This window comes from Lissotriton vulgaris, chromosome 8 (assembly GCF_964263255.1).
Source record: "Lissotriton vulgaris chromosome 8, aLisVul1.2, whole genome shotgun sequence".
Taxonomy (NCBI): Eukaryota; Metazoa; Chordata; class Amphibia; order Caudata; family Salamandridae; genus Lissotriton; species Lissotriton vulgaris.
The window spans coordinates 439,459,867-439,480,816 of record NC_141696.1 but is presented as its reverse complement, the minus strand read 5'-3'; the positions used below and the strand labels follow the sequence as shown (position 1 = coordinate 439,480,816).

Sequence of the window (20,950 nt, the reverse complement as noted above, 5' to 3'; positions counted from 1 at the left end):
TAAAGACCTAGCGGTCTCTGTGTCCTTTTTTATATCTTGCAGGGTGTCGTCAATGAGTTTGCCGAACAACGCTTCCCCATCAAAGGGGAGATCCAATACTTTATTCTGGATCTCGGGCCGGAACCAGGTAGCTTTAAGCCACCCTTGGCGACGGAGTACTGCCGCTCCAGCCAGTGAACGGAATGCAGTAGTTGCAATATCCATTGCACAATCGATGATTTCCATCGACGTCGCCTCTCCCTCTTGTAAAATCTTCTTTGCCTCAGACATAGATTCAGGAGGCAGCTGGTCAAGGTACGGGGCGACATCGCACCAGAGTTGACGGTCGTACCTACCCAGGATCGCTAAGGCATTAGCCGCTCGCACCAGCAAACTTGCCTTCGATGAGAATCTTTTTCCCACGTTATCCAACCTCCGCCCTTCCTTGTCCGGAGGAGTTGTCAGTGGTGCCGAAGAGTTGCGCGATTTCCTCTGCGCTGCCTGCGAGATCACAGAGTCTGGTCTTGGATGACCGGTCAAGGCCGCAGCGGCATCATCGGTCGCCTTGTACTTATCGAGATGCAGTAGAACCGGGACCACCGTCGCCGGGTGTGTCATTGCCTTTATGCCCTCTTTCCATAGGTGATCCACAATAGGAATGGACCTGGCAGTCTTCCGAAAAGGTTCCTTAAAATCATATAAGAAACAATCTGTGGTAACCTTAGGCATTGCCAATTTAAATCTTGCCGCAGCTCTCTCCATCAGCTGATGGAAGCCCCCAATATCCGCTGGCGGGGAGTCCGCCGGGTCCGGATTTGGCGAAGCGGGATTGTCAATAACATATTCATCATATTTCGTGTCAGGATTAGAGACATGATCCGACTGCTGGTCCTCATCCGAGGATTCATCAACATCATGAGTCCCTGGGAATCCAGAGGAATCCTGTTGGAAGGACGCTTGAGGCTGTGGAGAAGTTGGAGCCGTTAAAGTAGGTGGCACAAATGAAGCCGAAGTCCTTGAAGGCGTAGCAGGCGTTGACATATTTGGCAGAGGTCTACTGGCCCTAGATTTACAGTCCTGTAGCATCTTATGTAGATCTTGCAGGAAAGACGTTGGCACTGAAACCATTACCTGTTCATGTTGCTGCTGCTGCTGTTGACTATGACCACGTTCCTCGTGGCCGTATTCGCCCTCTGAGTCAGTGTCCTGGCATTTGACAAATAGTTGGGAAGGACTATTGGCATAGCTATATGCATCTTGTTCATCCTCCTCCGATTCTCCCTCTTGAAGGAGCATGGTAGGTAACAGAGGGGACACCGTCCTTGGAGAAGTCATCTCTGGCATGATCCGCGTCACAGAAATGGTAATCCGCTTTTCTGTGGACAATATCGTCAGTTCCCTAGTCGACGGTTGTATGTACGCCGTCGAGATAGGTGTCGTGGACGTCGTAGACGATGAAACTGTCGACACGCCAGCCGTTGTCATAGTCACTGTAGTAGTCGTCAACGCCCTCGTCGACGAGACCGCAGTCGTCGACACAGTCGTCATCGTCGTCGACGGGACTCTCGTCGTCGACACCGTCGTCACCGTCGTCGACGGGGCTTTCGTCGTCGACGGGGCTTTCGCCGTCGACGGGGCTTTCGCCGTCGACAGGGCTTTCGTCGTCGACGGGGCCTTCGACGTCGACGGGGCCTTCGTCGTCGACGGGGCCTTCGTCGTCGACGGGGCTTTCGACGTCGACGGGGCTTTTGTCATAGACGACTCCTTCGTCGACACCCTTGAAGCTGGTACCTTCGTCGTCGGCGTCTTCAGTTTCTCCGTCGACGGCGAGGACTCCGCCGTCGACGGTAGCGACGTCGACGAACCTCCTGTCGACGGAGTCTTCGATGTCCTCGTCGACGGGCCTCCCGCTGTTGACGTCTTCGTCGCCGAAGACTTAGAAGTCCTCTCAGAAGACTGGAATGAAGGTGTTTTGAAGGCTGTAGCAGTCTTCTCACCTGTAGAAGGCGTAGAAGGTCCATCCCTCTCCTTTACACTTCCGTGAGGAGATTTGCTGGGACCTGGGCTCTCAGACTCACTGGGGGTCTTTTTTGAGGCCTTTGAAGATCTTCCCACAGAAGTAGAAGGGGAACCCCTACCCCTTTTCACTGACCTTCTTGTAGAAGACATCGATCCAGCATCCTCACTGTCACTTGAGACAGTATCCTTCCTTGATTTAAGCTTTTGCAGCCATGTCAGGAGCCTACCCTCACGGTCCCGGAGGGTTTTGGCGGAAAAAGTGCGAGAGATCTGACAGTCAGCAGCCTGGTGGTCAGGATAGAGGCAATAAATGCAGTCCTTATGCTTATCCTCCACAAAGAGCCTTTTCTTGCCACAGGAGGAACAAGGCTTGATAAGGGCTTTTTTCTTCTCAATTTCCGACATCCTGGAAGGTAGTAACAATCCTGAAGAGAATCTGGAAGATTCTGAAGAAAATCCTTTAGAAAATCCTGAAGCAATCCTTTTGAAGAGTAGAAGTTGAGCAGAGCTCAAAGGAGACTCCCTAGCACAACGTGCGGTAGAAAATCTGAGGCTCTGAGGTTCCTTCAGGAAGGTTCTAAGTGGTGAGGCACTTCTGATTGGCTGAGGCCAAAGTTTGGTCTCTTTTACACAAAGAGGGTGATATGCTACAAAAGGAAATGAGGCCTAGGCCTTTTTCCATTGTCTTTTGTACCTACAGCTATGGTATTTTTGTTACCGAGACTCCCATTCCGACGACGGGGAATGATACAAAGCATGGGAATCTATGAAAGTTCCAATACTCGGGTAAACTCTCTTAGCTGACCTGTTCGGTAGAGACTCCTTCACACCAGGCTTTGTAGTTGAACGCGCACACCGCTCACTTGGGCCTCGGCCCAATCCAAGATGTCCTCCAAGGCCCATCTTTGCACGAGTCATGAACTAACGGTACCGTGACACTGCACTGCGCCTGGCGAGGGAGCGTGAGGATGCCATCTGGCAGGGCTCCAAGATTTCGCTGTATCCTAACTTCATGAACATGGTGCAAGAGGCCCGTCGCAAATACACAGGTGTCAAATCCACCCTCAAGAACCTTGGTTTAAAATATGGCATGTTATACCCGGCTAGAATAAGAGTGGATGTAAATGGCAAGACTCGCATATTTGATCATCCAACCGAAGTGCAGGAATTTTGCCAAGCATACAGACGGAACAATCAGGCCGTTGGTGACAGTGTCCACCCCTCCCCGCCACACAGTGAGTCCAATGCCCTAGCGCGGAACTCTTCCCAGGAACTGGGTCTGGCTGATTCCATCAAACATTTAGATTTTTTCAATGTAATGTAACTGTTTTGGGATAAGGTCCTTAATCCACGTGAAATAATTCAAATGGCTGGGTAGTTTTTGTGGTGCTACCCCTTCCTCAATTTGGTGTACACCTTGGCTTGGTTTTCTATTTTATGGTTGTAACACTTTTGGCTTCTCTTCAATCCACTGTCAAGTCAATTGGTATTTTGTATACTATTTCCAGTTTTCGGTAGGCTTTGCTTTTCTGTTCGCGAGGTTGGGTGGGGGGTAGGAGGGGGACAGATGCTAAATGTTATTGGATTTTCAAGAGACTATTCACTGTCACGGATAACATGTACCTACTATTTCCTTCATTTATCATACGCATTGAGATCTTAGATGGCCCAGTTGGGTAATATGGCAGGTCCCTCTGGCCTCCCTTTAATGTCCTGGAAGGTACGGGCCTTAATGATAACCCCAAAAATTGACACCTCCTACACTATGTACTCCGCCATAAATTGATATCGCTTTCTTACAGGAGACACCATCCACCCCGCCAAGACTCCACTCACTTCGCATCCAGCTGGGGTAAACACAGATAGTTTGCCACTTATAGTAATTATGCTAGAGGTGCAGGTATTCTCATTCATAAAAAAACATCTCTTCAACCCCAGCTCGATCGTAGGTGATAGCGACGGACAAAACACCATTGCAGCGGGGTCGTTATTGGGACATAAGATAGCTCTAGTGTGTATCTACGCCCCGAATGCTGATTCCCCGTAGTTCTTTCATTCTCTATACGCTCAACTAACAAAAATGTGTCCTGTGCTTTTTCTTGTGTGTGTGGGGGGGGGAGGGGATTTCAATTTGCTTCCAGATCCTTTGTTGGACAGTACCTCCGCCTCCAAACCCCGCGCGCGCCGAGCACTACTCGACCTTTGCGGACAACTTCTCTTACTAGACATCTGGCGCTCTGGAAATCCCACCCACACAGAACACACGCATTATGCAGGTCAATACAACACATGGACGAGGATTGACTATTGGTTGCTTTCCCTAGATTTCTCCGGTTGGTTTCACTCCCTCACGACACTTCCAAGGACATATTCTGACCACTCCCCCAATCTGCTGCACCTTGATGTCCCCCAACCTGAATGGTTTGAACGTCAATGGCGCTTCCCCAGCCGTGCCCTGCTTGATGACTCCTTTAATAATGAAGTACGGGAAGCCATTGAAGAATATTTCTCCATCAACACCGGTTCGGTAGACACTAGTGCGGTCCTGTGCGAGGGTTGCAAGGCGTACATAAGGGGTGTCTGTATCGCCAAACACGTTGGTGTGCTCAAAGATCTGTGCAACTCGCTGTCCCGCATAGAGCATGACCTTGCTGAGCTTGACGCCGTTGTCGGGCGACCCTCCGATCCAGAGTCGGAAAAGCAACAACCCGCCCTTCTCGTGGACTACAGGGAAACTGCGGATCGCAAAATTCTCTTTCTGGGCAAATACCAGGCGGTACGGCGAGGGGGAAAGGCCAGGCCGTGTACTAGCCCAGATGCTTCGTCCCCCGTACAATAAGGCCTACATTACTGAGCTCTGTTCTCCCGCTAACGAAGTACTCTCCACCACTTCAGATATTCACGACAAATTTCTGGACAATTTCAAAACCCTCTATGCTTCCAAAGTGGGAAGTAATCCCAAAGCCCAAGAAGACTATCTGAAATTGCATTAATCTACCTTGATAAATACATGCAAGACTTCTTAGCGGAACCAATTTCCGAAGCTGATGTACTTGCGGCCATCGAAGCCCTTTGATCCTCCTCTGCCCCTGGGTTAGATAGCTTCACTGGTGATTTCTACAAAAATTACCAGGATTTTTTGGCACCCTAACTCATTGAGGTGTGCGCAGAGGCCCTAGAGAATCAGATCCTTCCACCTACCCCGAGCAAGGCTGTCATCATTCTCCTCCCTAAACCAGGCAAAGACCTGCGTTTCTGTGGGTCATATAGACCCCTATCTTTATTAAATCTGGACTATAAAATCCTTGCCAAAATTATCGCCATTCGATTGTCTCAATTGATGGAGTTCATCATCTCCCCAGCTCAATCCGGTTTTGTTCCCCACAGATCCACGTTGTTCAATCTTTGGACTCTCTTCTCTGTTCTCCATAGAATCAATCCAGATACCCCTGCTGCGGCCATCCTACTTGACACGGAGAAGGCATTTGACTCCCTGGAGTGGCCCATTTTTCTGTCCGTCATGCACCGAATGTGAATGCCGATGGGTTTCATTGCTACTACTTCATTGCTGTACAGCCGCCCTGTTGTGCGACTCTGAATAAACAGCACACTCTCCCGCTCCTTCTCATTGTCTCGGGATAGGCGGCATGGCTGCTCACTCTCGCCCCTCTTATTCATCCTGGCTATGGACCCTCTAATTTGCCACTTTCAAGAACATCATTTGCAGCAAGGCCTACAATTTAAGACCGGCCCACTTCTAGTTTCGCTCTATGCGGACAACACTGTTCTCTATGTGAGAGGGCTTCAGATTAATCTAGAGCCTCTCATATGAGAAGTAATCCGATTTTGTCGCTATTCGGGTCTCGGCATTAACTGGCACAAGTCAGTGATTTTCCCCTTAACCTCCAGCACCAAGCCATGGAAGTGTGAATTCCCTCTGGAGTGGTGTGCGGACTCTGTTAAATATCTAGGTAGCGGACGCTGACTACTTATCCTTTACAGTAATTAGGTAAAGTAACTTGAAAATAATTGCCTTAAATAATGATGATGACTAGATTACTTAAAAATTAACAGTCGGTACCACTTTTTCTTCTTTATCAAGCTTCAGCAAACCCTGAGGTGTCAGAAGCCATAATAAGAATAATGGCATTTTAAACTCGGTCGCATCCTTTTGAAAAGACAAAATTAACTTTCGTTACTAGTAGTAAGTATCTACGCTAGAAGATATGTGTATTCAAATTTTGACCAACTTAGAATAGACAATGATGCCAAATGTTTGATATACTTCCTTGTTATGGATCTACTCGGATCCTTCTGAAATCAATGCAACACTCTTTTGAGATCTGATAAATTGCCTGCTCCCCATCATATACGAATATATGAACCATAATAATCCTTATTGGTCATAATGGAATTGACAGATATTTAAGTCAATTCTTTGAAATTATCACTTATGAATTAGTTCATCTCCCCCCTGGAAATTACAAGGAAATGACATAAATAGAGGAGAATAGACTAGTTTGTATATGTTTAAAACCCATGTATGTTCTTCAATACTACAGCTACTAAAAGACAAATGTTTTAACTGTTAAATGTTTCGTGTATAGAATTGTTTATATGTATGAAATTGAAATGATGTACATCTCTATTTTTATAGATATTACGTGGCTACTCCAGGAAGAAGGCGCTGGCCGCCGAAACGCGCGTAGAGTCACATAACCTTGCCACTCATCTATTGTTGATAATAAAAATGTTGCTTACTGTTTAATTATTTTTTAACTTAACAATAACTTTGTGATTCTTTTAAACTGTGTATTATGCAAATGAAATGTTCCCTGTTTTATATATGAAAAAATAAAATATGATGTCTTTTTAGTTAGTTGTAGCTATTTGTTCATTATTCTTTATCAAATAAGTTTACATAAATTTTGATTGCCTAGGTTGTTACTTTGCACATATATAGTTTTCCCTGACCTAGGAATTATATAATTCATACTTTTCAGGGGGTCCTTGTTAAATATACACGAAATATCTAGGTATTCACATCCACCTAGACACAGCCTTGATCATACGCCTCAACTACGGCCAAGCTATCAGCACCTTAGAAACACAAATAGAGCGATGGCTGAGACTACCGCTATCCATTGCTGGTAGAGTGGCGATCCTTAAGATGGTGGTCCTACCCAAGATTTTAGATCTATTTAATAATATTCCGATACCCCTCCCCAAAAGCCTATTCCTGACATTACGATCCCTTCTTATTAGATTAGTATGGGGGGCGGGGGGGCAAACAACTTCGAGTTAGGTGGCAGGTACTTACTCTTCTCTACGAGAGAGGGGGATATGGAGTGCCAGATCTGCATTCATATTATTTGATTGCCCAATGCAGCTACGCCTATGTGTGGTTCCACCCTGATGCCAGGAATCCGTTCCTCCACCGGAGTCTGATTTTGCCCTTTCCGAGAAATGGTCTACGGTACTACCCAGGTGCCTTCCCAGAGACTTCAGAAACATTCAGATGGTGTCCACCACCAGTTGGACTTGGGAAAAACTGAGGAGCATTATCGGTACTGCCACGCTGTACTCTACTTCCCTACCGCTCCCCAATGCTCACTGGTTGCCAATAACTGGGGAAAAGGTTGTACCTAAATTTGGCATTACCAAAATAGAGGACCTTTACCCGGATAGCCATGCCTTCTCTACACAAGAGGCAAACCGCTTCCCAGGCGCCTCGTTCATGGATAGCTTTGTACTGAACCGGATGCACTCGGCTCTACGCGCCACACTGCCTGGCTTTCCAATAGAACCAGACTCATTTGCACCTTTGTCCCTAGTCGTAGAGAGCGAACAAAGTGTTCACATCGTCTCCAAACTCTATAAAGCATCCTCTGGTATAATCCCTGTAAATGATGAGACTTCGCAGACATTGGGAGGAGGACCTTGGCCACCCAATCACTGATGACCAATGGGCTGACTGCTGCGAGGTCACGAGAGACATTTCCCTTAACAGTAGGCACAAACTACATTGCAAGTTTTTGCGCAGGATGTACATTACACCAGCCAAGTCCCACAGACTAGATCAGTCCAGACCCCACAATTGTCGCAAATGCGCAGCTCTCTATGCTGATTTCTCACACCTCACATGGACCTGCTTACTCCTACAACCCTATTGGGAGTCTGTGCACAAGACCCTGGGTGAAATGTTTGGTCTGTCCCTAGTCCCCATTCCTGAAGTGGTACTGTTAGGCTATGTGGTCAATTTTCCCAAAAAGGTGCGGAAATTTGCAGTGCTAGGTTTGTTATTGGCCAAAAGAGAGATCGCAATTCATTGGGGTCGCAGATTTGTCCCCACATTACAGAGTTAACTGGGCAGTCTGGCATCCTGCAACACAAATTGCGAGATATACTCCACCACTTTACCTACTTCTTCTCAAATAGGGTCCATTCAGGACATTTGTTGAGTCTCATATGAAGCAGTCCACTTCACAACTGGAGTAAGGTATAGCCCCGACTGGAGTTTGTTGATTGGACCATTGATATCAGGTAGCATTAATGCTTCCAGTAATGATGATTATTATGTTTGTCTTTTGTTCTTTTGGTTATGATATGACGGGTGGATTTGACAGTGCCGGGGCGGCCGAAGTGATCTACATTGCGGGGCTGACAACAATTATGTGATTTTGCTTTTTGATGTCAGACGGGACTTCTTGGTTATCAAGCTATTTGGTATACTTGTACATCCTTGCATATGTATTGCTTCAAGTGTGGAAAGTGACAATGAACAACTATGTTTCTATTGTTCATGTATGAAAATCCACAAATAAAGTTTTTTAAAAAAACATAGATTATAAAATAATCACACAATTATCAGCCAACTGAATAAACCTAATTGCATCAAAGTTGACTATTGGAGATATGCCATTCCCCATATTAATGCGGTTACACCTTCATCAGAACTAGGTTTGGATTCTGGTGCTAATTTGGCACCCGGTATAGTGCAAAAGTGGGTGAAAGTGGTGTCCAAGAAGCTAGGTGACTTTTGATCTTGTGAGAGATGGTGATGCATGATTGAAGTGCACACATTAGTTCAAGGTGACTTTCTGCTTCGCAGCTCTTTTAGAATGTTGAATAAAGTATTTAGTAATTTAGATTCTAACTAGATTAGCAGTGGTCAAAAGTAGTAACCGCGTTAGTCGAATCTCCCGACCATGAGCGCCCCCGGGCAATGGAAAAGATTGTTCGCCTCCATGAAGGGCTCCGATCTTAGTCAAAGAGCAATCAAAAAATATGAAAAATACGAAGGGTTGGAACTAACAAAAAAGATGTGGTATGAAGTCAATATACTAAATTTTAGTGTTTAGAAAGAAGACAATTGGCACCTAATGCTATTTTTAAGTAAATGGTTGTTATACAGAACGCTGCAATTTCTTGCACGAGTCATTCCGCACTGGCCGGGCCAATGCTTTCAATGTGCCTCAAGGGCTTCTGCAAATTGGTTGCATGTAATCGGTCTGTGTCCCCCTTATGCAGGAATTTTGGAATTAAATATTTCAGTATTTGGAGAACGATTGGCAGGTTAACCAGCTCCAGGGAAGTTCTGGGGTACGATCCCGCTTCTTGTTTAAGGACAGTGGGCCAGATGTACGACTGCTTTTTGCATGTACAAACGGGTTTGCTGCCCATTTGCTCATGCAAAAAACAAACGGCCTATGTACTAACCCTACTTAGCGAGTCGCAAATGATTTGCGACTCGCTAAATAGGATTAGCGACTTGTTATTAGGAAGGAGCATTCCAAGGGGATCCCTTCCTAATAGCAAGTCTGAACCCTATGTAAGACTGTTTTGCGACCGCAATTGCGGTTGCAAAACAGTTGCAGTTTACCACCCTTCTTAGAAGGGTGGTAAAGCACTCGCAAATGGGAAGGGGTCCCCAGGGGACCCCTTCTCCTTTGTGAATGCAGGGGATAATATTTTTTAGGGACGTTCCGTTTTTCTTTTTTTAAATGCATCCCTTTTTCAGTTAAGGAAAACGGGCTGCATTTTAAAAAAAAATGCTTTATTTAAAATTTGCCAGTCGCAAATAACAATGGTCGTACATCTGGCCCAGTATTTGTAAAATTATTATATGTGACAATGGCAGTGGCCAGATCCTTATTACTCCAAAAGTGGCGGACACAGCTGATACCCACAATAGGGGAATGGATGCAAAAAATGAAGCATGGAAGAAATAAGGAACGCGTTAATAAGCAATGCGTTAAGAAGGGATTAAGAAATTCGATAAACTTTGAGGGTGATTTATGGATGAAGCCTTGGGGTAGATCTAAATGCCTAGATAGCACCTTATTGCTTGTTTACCTATTAAGTACTTTATGCACTTTTGGTGGCTTGAACTAGAAAGGAGGCTGTCCAGACTCGTTCTTTGTATTTATGTCATGTGGAGTATTTCAATGCACTTTTTTTGCTGCTGGATTAATTTTGTGATTGAATGTGTTTTATATATGTATTTATTGTCGGTGTATGAATATCATAAATTGATGTATTTGTTTCGCAATTTTTGGATCTTAATAAAAAAACATGGGGCTGATTCAAAAAGGTATGCCTTTGTGAATTGGCTACAAAAACATCTAAAATGGAAATATTCATGTACAATTAGTACAACTATAAAAGGACTGCGCCTTCCCTGCACATTTACTAATAGGGAGTTGGACGTTTCTGGTCAATTCATCAAGGCATGTAAGAATCTGTAAAAGAGTACTGCTCTAGAACTACTTCTAGTACTCAAATGCCTCTTTGACTCTGCTCCAATATTGTCATGTAATCTTATGTTTACTTACCCTTGATGCAGTGCTGGGACTTAAAGCTTCCTGCATTAAAGATATTTCAGGAGGGCTCCTGGGTAAACCATCATCCTCCGAGCTGGTACCAGTGTCATCTGTCCGCCTGGATGGAATTCGTAATGGGGGCGGGCCCATCACTATAGTGCCCTGAAGCTTCAGCTGCAGCACAAAAAGAATAAACAGCACCATAACATTTCACAGTCATGAACCAAAGCAGACATTCTTATTCAGCATTTGAACAATTTATTTTCTACGTTCTTTTCAACAATTAATTCATTCTAAAAGTGTCTGTAATGAAAGGGTGCTGCAGAGGTAAACATCACTTCCTTATCATAATCAGCCGTAGACATAGTCAATGACTGGCCAAAGTCTTATCGTTGAAGGTAGACAACAGGAAAAACAGGCACCGCAAGTAAAATTACGTTTTTTCTACAACTGGAGAGGGAGAACCCGCACACAAAGTCTCTTGGCCACTGCTCCAGGCTCCACCAGGCAGCTGGATGAGGTCTGGACCTCACACCAAGAGATGCCACTAACAACATTTCATGTGAGAATCACACTCTACTGTGCAAGATACAAGATTAAAAATAAACACTAAACAACAAGTAAATTAGCCCATAACACGAACAGTATTTAGAGTGAGTCTGCGTTACACCGCTCTGTTAACCTAACACAGTACAACATAGTAACACCACAGAACACACTGAGAAGTATTTGCTGAACTGCTCAATATCAATTATGTTAAACCACTTACAAGGTACACTGCTCCTCTCCTGTTGCTGTGCTCGTGCTCGCCCATGCACCAGGTTGGACAGACGATCACCGGGCATACTGGAGCCTTGGAAATCACGAAAGCTCACTGGAGAGCCGCTGCTGCGGGGGCCTGACTACACTGAACTCTGAGAAGGAACGCCACAAACTTCCTCTCCTACCCCCGCCTCCCCCATCAGCTCAGATGAGTGCCACCGCCTCATAGAGGGAACAAACTAGGGAACCAACGCTTCTGGAACCCCCACCAGCGAGGAGTCTAGAATCAGAAGCTTCCATCAAAGCTATTGTCCACCAGTGGTGAATCTTCTCACAGCCTAATGCCTGTATGTGGTGATCCTTACCAGGGTACCTTGCCTGTGTACAGATCAGTGGGAGACATATAATGAACTATTTAATAAAACACTGGATTGGCTTGTTCTCCACACACAGGAACTTTGCCAAATCTTTGGTAGGTAATGTACTGCTGACCCGCAGGCAGGTGGATTGAGCCAGGGGAGGTGGACCGCTGTGATGATAGTGTCATAGTCAATTTTAGTTCTCCGCTGCTGGTGCAGAGCCTGCGCTTTGGATATTTGAGAAATCCAATAGCTAGGAGTAACATTGAATTGATGCCTCTAGGATATTTTTATAAGTCTTGCACTCTATCCCAACCAGCTGCGAGCAGCCAGCCTTCTAGGGCATGTAACCTACCAGCTCCTGACCTTGGTCATTTTAGGCACAATATTGATATTTTTTCAATTCCAATCTCCAATTGCTATGATATCTTAACAGGATATGTATATTTTATGCTTTTAGATTGTCTATTATAATCCCAATATGTTTTTATACTGACAAATTAGATTTCTATTGACAATGTGTTTTTTATTTGTATGTGCTTTTATGGCATTTCTGCTGATAAAGTTTGACACTTGAAACTTGCAAAGTCTTTTAGGCCTGATGCTCTTTTAGGCCTTTCATTGTGGTATCTCCCAAGACATGCTCAGCATTTTAATCCCTTATATAGAAGCTGGCAAACGACAATGAAGCAATCTCATACTGATGGCGATGTTAGAAAGGAGTGAATATGTTTGCATTTCATGCCTTAAGGTACTGGAGATTTTCATCATTCCTCTCCTGACTGTGATTAACTCAGATTAGAAAAGGACATAGATATATAAAGTCCAGGTCTTCTGCAAAGTTCTCGAGCTCCACATGGTGAATGGTGAATGACTATGCAGAGTACCTCAGAGATAGGGTGTTCAAAAGATGTTATGCATGTTATATTCAGTGTCATGGTTGGATGAAGCATGTGGATTGGTTTGATGTGTTTATGGTCATCCCTGCTCAATGAATAGCTAGTGTGTCTATAAGCACCCCAAATGGTTGGAGATAGGATTAGAGTTAATGTTTGTCAAACCCAGTGCTGTGTGCTTTGGACATAAGAAAAAATGAGTTTGACTGGCACTGGAAGTTTGTCTCATTGCAAGCAAGGAGAGCGCCCCTCTGCTGGAATCAGTCTTTGAGAAATATCTGCTGGATATAATTAGCAACTAGAAAATAGCATCTGGGAAGAAAGGTTGTTCTATAAAAGCTGTTATGTTCCTCCTGCTTCAATCAATTGTCCTGATCAGACTGGGAGGCAGCATTGTTCATCCTTAGTTTTCGATGTTGTCCCATTGCGGAAGAAAAATATTCAAAAGTTTTACCTTTTTACCTAGGTCTTGTTGGAAGCTGCCCCCAAAGGTGGACACAGAAACATACAGTAGGATGTTGTTTAACAAGGTATTTTTTTCAAACCCTGAATATGCTTCCCTCCACTCTATCCACTTCGCTAACAGTGAAAGTTAAATAGTCAATATTTACTGCACAAAATTTTGATAGGAGGCGAGTCTGCCAAGTTCTCCACACAGCAAAAGTTAAGCAAATATATGTCCACTGGCAAAACACATAAGTGTCAGAAAGGAGAAAATCAGGTTTAAAAACAAGAGCTGTTCGTCCACGCGTAGAAAGCCCTCTACAACATCAGACCAGCATACCTCAATGACCAACTTCAAATCTACCAACCATCCAGACACCTACGTTCTCTCTCTCTCAAGGGTACCCCACACCCACAGAAGCAAGTCAGGAGGGTGCACCTTCTCCTTCATAACCTCCAAGAACTGGAATGAACTTCCTCAACACATCAGGACAGCACCTTCATTTCTCAACTTCCGCAAGAAACGGAAGACCTGGCTGTTTAATTAGGAGCTCAGCAGGGCCTTCGTTCCTGCTTTGCCACCTGGATACCCCCATGGGTGACAGATTGTGTCATACTAACCAACAGGACATGACCACAACAAAGTGACCCAAGAAGAGCTCCAAAATTTATAAAATAAATAATAAATATGCTCTGATTCAGGTCAAAGGTCCACCAAGTTAAGGAAAAGTTTGATGTGTCACTTTAACTATCTTACACAGGGATGAACTGTGCTTGATTTTGACCGAAGATTTGAGGGAGAATAAATTACAACAGGAGATGCAGCAGACTAAATGTTACCTTGATATCTGAATTCATAAAAAAACAAGCAATAGAATCAGGGTATAACATTATGTCGTCATCTGTTTATGGGAAGGTGTGCCCAACTACACACCTTTAATTAACGGACTTATCCCATAGCACATTGCCGCAAGTGAGGGAGTAATCCACTGTACATATACATTGCCCATATTCGGTTTGGCATGACATACTATGAGCAGCTGAGAAATTCGTCCTCAAAAGGATTCAAGCTTATTCCTGCAAAATCAAGTTAACTCTCAAAAATCATTCTGCAACCACTCCCTGAAATGCATAAAGAAAATGGATAAACCATCAATATACTGGCCATGGATCTAACACTCAAACATTAATTTCCCTAAAATGTTTGAATTGCAGCCCCATTTACTAAGGTGTTAACAACAAACTGCTAGAACAGGTTCTACACAACTTGGTTGAATTGCAATTGACCAGGGAATAGGTGATAAGGAATACTTCAGCCACATTTTCATATACACTAAAAGTTCTTTGAGTCATACGTGTCGACTAAGGCAACGGTCAATACCTAATCATATAGAGATGTCACCATGATGAGAAACCTGCACAAACATACGTAACCGATGTAGGGGATGGAAACTGAAGATCACAGCAGGTCTAATCTTAAATCACGACACAGACTTTCAGTTATGGAACATGGCAGTTACATATTGTTTGCCACAGATTCATTCTCCAAGTTCCTCAAGTACCAATATGGCTCTACATGAATTCAGCCATGTAAGTTTAGCTCCATGGCTGCTAAGGCAATTCCCCCTCCTGTGCTGGAAATTGCTATTTTACATTGTTTCATGAGGAGCTGGGCTCGTCATCAGCGTGCGAGAAGGCTACACCATGACGAGCCCAGCTCGTCATGAGCGTGGAAGGGGTTAAAAGAAAATACTGGAGTGTTAATGTAGAAACAGCTAACTCTTAAGAGTAAGAAATGAAGGATCACTGCAGTAAAAAAGACAACAAATGGCCTGACTGCTCATGCCCAGGGTCTCCACATGTTAGAACTTGCCTCTGTTGCATTCTTGCTGAGACAGCCTATCTTCTCTGCTGTCACCTGAATTAAGACAGACTTCACTTGAACAGTTCGTACAGGACTGGGTCCTGAATCAATCAGGCTGGAGTTGACATAGATTTGGATTAGAAATCTAGTGGACACACACATTACAGGATCCAATTGATTAATTTCCAGAATTCTAAATTATACACAACACAATGTAGCAGTGCCGTTTTGCTTCGTAATGCTTCATAATACATTATAATGTTCCAATTTCTGGGATAGATCTCCTGGTATTACACTTCACTGCTATATGCAATACATAAGGGAGATCCTTAATTTGCATACACCTGTAAGGGTCAACTCTAAGAGCATACATTTCATGAGGGGAATTTTCTGTGTTCTTGAAGAGACAACTACCACTTGTAATGTAGCCACTCTACTAATATTTACACTAAACAGAAAGCAGAAAACGATAATAATAAGCGTGCCGTTCTATGCACTGTATAATTAAATTATGTATTAGACTGCACAGCCTACCAAGTTTGCAACGTAACCTAGAAGTGGTGCATCTTATCCTTGTAAAGTAGAACCGCGGCAAACTGGAAGTTTAAGAGACCATAAATGCCCTTTAATTCAACTCTTAATCTTGACAGGACTAATCACGTAATTCTAATACCAACTCGCCAACCTACTTGACCAGTAGAACAGTAAGTGATAGCTAGTGAAAATACACAGGGTACTCTTTAAGCATACACCCTTTTAAGGCCTTGTGTTACTCAACAAGCAACAAATACTTGGGAGTATATTTGTTTGCCATATGGATATGTAGATTGCATGAGGCAAGTCAAAGATAAGGAAACATGTGGAATGCCTTGATGTGAACCCTAAAAACTTTTTTTTCACTCATCAAATGTATGTAATTCTAGCTCCTCTATATTTACAGAATGGAAAGTAAACCAAGAAATGAAGAATAACTAGTGTTTGTACAAATCTGTACTAAGTTTGCACTAGAGTTTGGGCGAACCTCTGTTTATTAAGTAAACCGTATTACTTTAATTCAGTTGCTATTTCGAAACAAATTAAATGTATTCACTTATATCACCGATATTCAACTTGGAAAGCGAGCTTTGACAGAAACTTTTAAGCAAATAAAATGACCATTTCATCAATCAGGGAGTCATTTTATTCTAACAACAGATGGATTCTTGAGGGCTGATTGAGTACGATTTGAAGATTTTGTTTACCCAAGACGAAGGAGGCTTCACTGCTGCAATCGAATCCTAAATTGTTTTTGACGTGTTACTATTGCTGGATAATTGCTATTGTAACCTAACATTGAAAATACTTTTTTTCTAAGTTGTATCTTTGATAGTTACATTTTTTTAATAGTACATCTATACTACTATAATAAAGCAGAAACTTTCAGGCTTTGAGGCGGGTAAACTCAGGAACCACTGCGCCAATCTACACACTGATACACCGTTGAAATCGGCAGGGTGTGTAGATGGTTATAGGCTACATAAATTAAAAAAATAAACGTTATTTAAAATTTTCGATAAAACAACAGTAGTCCCTCAGAAGTAGCGCCGGCCGCGACGTGCGAGGTCACGTTAGGAGCATGGGGAGGAGCGGCGTCCGAGGAGCGGCGGACATGGCGCGGGGGAGGAGCGGTGATGTCAGGAGCAGAGGACCAGCGGCGGAGGAGGAGCGGCGGACATGGCGCAGGGGAGGAGCGGTGGTGCGAGCGGACAGGCGGGAGCAGCGCCGGCGGAGGTAAGGGCACTCATGTAGGGGCAGGCGGGGGACGGGACAGGCCGGGCGAGGACGGGACGCGCCTGGCTGGGCGGGTGGAGGGGAAGCCTGAGGACAAGAAAGAGGAGGCAAACCGTGCACTACAAATGTCAGACAAACGGTGCATTACAGGAGAAAATGGAGGAAAAGTGACGTCTGCAGGTTACAAAAGCATGGCGGGAGGGGGCCCTGAAGTCTAATTGCTCCCGGGCAACGTCGGGACGGGCTGCTAGTATAGTTCTAATTTTGCCAAGAGCAAGCTTAGGTATTCACATAAGCACAGGACCCACAATTGCTGGTTGCAACTTAAAATAAGTGTCAGATGCGGACCATATTTTAGGGTGCAAGTTACCTGATACTAAACAGATATGTATTTCCTTGTGTTTTATGTCAAAAGTAGTTTAATACTGTCCCAGGGGATGAAGGGACTACTGCTGTAGCGGTAGAACACTTATTCTACTCTCTTTTTTCATACATTTTTATTAGCAGTTCTAAGTGGGTATACATGACACACAAAACCAAAATAAAGAGAACAATTTAACAAGAGTTAATTCTGCATACTGGTATGCCCAAATCTGTAACCCAAACTGCACAAATTGCTACACCCCCATCATGACATTATCTCATGGCTTCAACTCCATAACCATGATTCTGGTAATCTTAACCTCATAATATCATGTACTTTTACAACTATCGCTATATGAATGTTTATGTCAACATAAAGAACTCTCATATAGAACCCCTTCATCGGAGGGAAAAAATATACCTTCTCTAGCCCAGTCTATATAAAAGGTCTTCCAAAAAGCAGACAGACTCTGCAGTTATGAACAGTAAGAATCAAAGTCATGGGGGGGCGTGGCTTGGGCGCCGATGGCGATGGTCGCCTGAGAGCTCGGCTCCGGGACTAAGCCCGGGATTATCCTGTTAATCGGAGGCCGCGGGGCACCCTAGCCCCCACAAACCGTTGTTCGGCCCGACTGGAACCTACTGAGGCACCTGGCGCAGCCCGGACGGGTGGTGATCCACCGGAAAATCGAAGTTTGTGGTCCCGAGGAGTGCGACCTAACATGGCGCCCGGACCCCATTGTCCCCTCGGACGGGACCATTAGACTGGAGGAACGTCGCTGGTTACAGCGTGCCCTCCGCTCTTTTGTCTTCCTGGAAAGTGAGGAACTGGACTTCGACCTGATGAGACTCTGGCATTGGAGATTGCGCCTGGATGGTCGGATGCCCCCACCATAGTGAACCCCGGCACACGGACGCCTGGAGGTCCTGACGGTGGTGCCGACCCCCGACGCAGCACTTGGCTGCATCCCCCCGATCGACCCGATCCCATGGGAAGCACAACCCCCTGGTGCCACAAAGTCTCTGGTGGTGTGGGTGGCCCTCGCTCTGGGTCCTCGTTCACCAGACGGGCCTGCCCGGCCTGGCGCCGAGTGTCTCCGCCTCCTCCTCAGTGCTCTCCGACGACGCGGTGGTGGCGCGAGCCGAAACTGTGGAGGTCCACCAGGCCCTGGAGAAGAGGATCGCCAGCCCTCAACCTGAGGGCCAGCAATCGGGAGAGTTATAGCCGACGCCCGCACTCGGTGGCGCCTTTACCTGAGTCCACACTGTGCGCTTCCCGCGACATGGGGAAACCGAGAGGAGCCAAGGGGACTACCCCAGCCGCCTCTGACTCGGAGACCCCGGACAAGGAGGACCATGGAGACCCGGGAAGTGTTGGTGGAGCGCCATTGCAGCAACAGTTTGACCGCGTCCTGGAGGCGATTGCGACCACACGCTCGGCCCTTCAGCAGGACATTGCCCAGGTGGCGACGAGCCTGGGCCTCCTTAGGACGGATCACGGCAAGCTTTCGGACAGGGTCAAAGAAGTGGAAGGCTCGGTGAAAACCTTGGAGCCGGCGCAGCGATCCTTGGCCGCGACAATGAAAGATGCCCTATCCCGGATTTCTGCCCTGGAGCAGCGAGCGGAGGATGCGGAAGGCCGTAACAGGCGCAACAACATCCGAGTGGTAGGCCTGCCGGAGAAGATCGAAGATGGCGACATGGTGGCCTACTTGGAAGCCTGGCTCCGAGACACGGTGGCCCCGGAGGGTTTATCCTCTTTCTACACCCTTGAACGAGCTCATAGAGTCCCAGCAAGGCCACCACAACAGGGCCGTGCACCGCGTCCGGTGGTGGCACGCCTATTGCATTTTCGCGACAGGGACCTCATCCTCAATGCCGCTAGACATAATGGCCCCTTCAAGGTGGAGAACAGCCAGGTGAACATCTTCCCAGATTACATCTATGAAACCCAACGCAGGCGGTTTTCATTCTTGGCGGTCAAGCGCGAGCTCCGGAGCGAGGGCATCCAATACTCGCTCCTATTTCCTGCAAAGCTCCGCATCATTGTCGATGACAAGACTCAATTTTTTGATACCCCGGAGGATGTCTGTAACTGGCTTGAACTCTATAGAGCTGGGAAAGATGGTTTCGCCTCCGCATCTCAGCTAGCGGTGGAGCCGGGACAGCGACGGCGATCTAAGAGGATACGGAGTCGCCGGGGCCGGTCGGGCGGCCCTTCAACTGCGGAGACATCGACGGAGCGGAAGGGAGTACTGGAGGTGTTATCTGCACTGTCTGGTTCACGAGATGATACCATTGCAGAAGAGAACCCTGGTGACGAGGGAGCACCGACTGACTCGGAGGACTCGGTGACAGATAGCATCAACACACCGGTGATCACACCGAAATCGGTTGAGGACCTTCTGGATGGACAGGGTTGACGGGGTGAGCTGCATCCTTTTGGGTGGGGGCCCGAAGCGGGGGTGGCAGGAGCCGATGGTTCAGCATGATCTCCGGAGAAGCGGGGGGTGGGGTGCCTTGCTCTTGCCCCGAGGGTTTCCGATACTGTTTTGGGCTTGCTTTAGTCCTGGTAGCCGGGGCATCGAGGGCCCACTGCCACCACCCAGCCCGCACCTGGCCCTTAAGGCCTTCCTACGGTGGCGACCGTAGGATTAGTTGGGGACGAAGGGTTTTCTGAGGGCATGGTTTGGATGGGAACTAGATGGAGCTATTTGGGTCCTGTTCTGGGGAGGGTGGGCAGGGATTTGGTTAGAATAAGAGTTGTTGAGTTTTGGTTGGGGGAAATGGCCGCCATCAGTGCTGGGTTGATTGTTGTTCGTTCTTTGTTGGGACCCAGATGGGGAGACTTTGCACAAACAGTATGGGACAATTGCGGACGTTGCTAATGTGAAATGTATTACTTGGAACGTGCGGGGGCTTCATACCATGTCTAGGCGGCACAAAGTCCATGCTTATTTGGTGCGTAGGGGAATACAAATGGCGCTGCTGCAGGAGACCCATCTGAACAAGGCGGAAGGGGCGGCGCTACAGCGTAGGTGGAGGGGGCAGGTCTTCTACACATCGTACTCCGCGTATGCCAGGGGGGCGCTAATTTGGATTAGAGCTGGGGTTCCCTTCCAGGTCACAAACTCAGTGGTAGATCCAGAGGGGCGCTACGTGGCCATCTCGGGCACTCTGGGGGGGAGGGACCTGAACGTTTGCTGTGTATACGCACCTAACATGGTCCAGATTGCCTTCCTTTCTAGGCTATCGGGCTCGTTGGCCCATTTTTTCACGGGGCCCCTCCTGCTCGGTGGGGATTTCAATGCGGTAGTGGATGTGGAGACCGATCGCTCGCATCCGCCCCTCCCTGACTCTCCGGTCCGCCGTGTGGCTAAAGGTCGTAGGGACTGGCAGATACGTTGGGGTCTGATGTATATTTGGAGAGCACAACACCCCGACGCCAGAGACTATTCCTACTTCTCGGGCCTACACGAGTTGCACGTTAGGTTGGACGGATTTCTTGGCTCGACTGAACTGGTTTCAGCGGCGGTCCGTTCCGAATACTTGACTAGGACCATCTCGGACCATAACCCCCTCCTGCTGGCCCTTCGCTGGTTTCCTGGGGCGCCGGCGGTGCCCACCTGGAAGTTACGTCCTGAGATCCTCGAGGACACTGTATTCAAAGCG

At 46.4% G+C, this 20,950-nt stretch overlaps 1 protein-coding gene across 8 annotated transcripts in view; it reads right to left on the bottom strand.

Moving 5' to 3' along the window:
- Positions 1-20,950, bottom strand: part of CRACDL (CRACD like) — a 612,462-nt gene that overhangs the window by 164,933 nt on the left and 426,579 nt on the right. For all 8 annotated transcript variants that reach the window (XM_086934213.1, XM_086934214.1, XM_086934210.1 and 5 more), the window contains one exon: positions 10,833-10,994. In XM_086934213.1, coding sequence (XP_086790339.1) covers positions 10,833-10,994 — 162 coding nt within the window. The remainder of the gene's footprint in view (positions 1-10,832; positions 10,995-20,950) is intronic.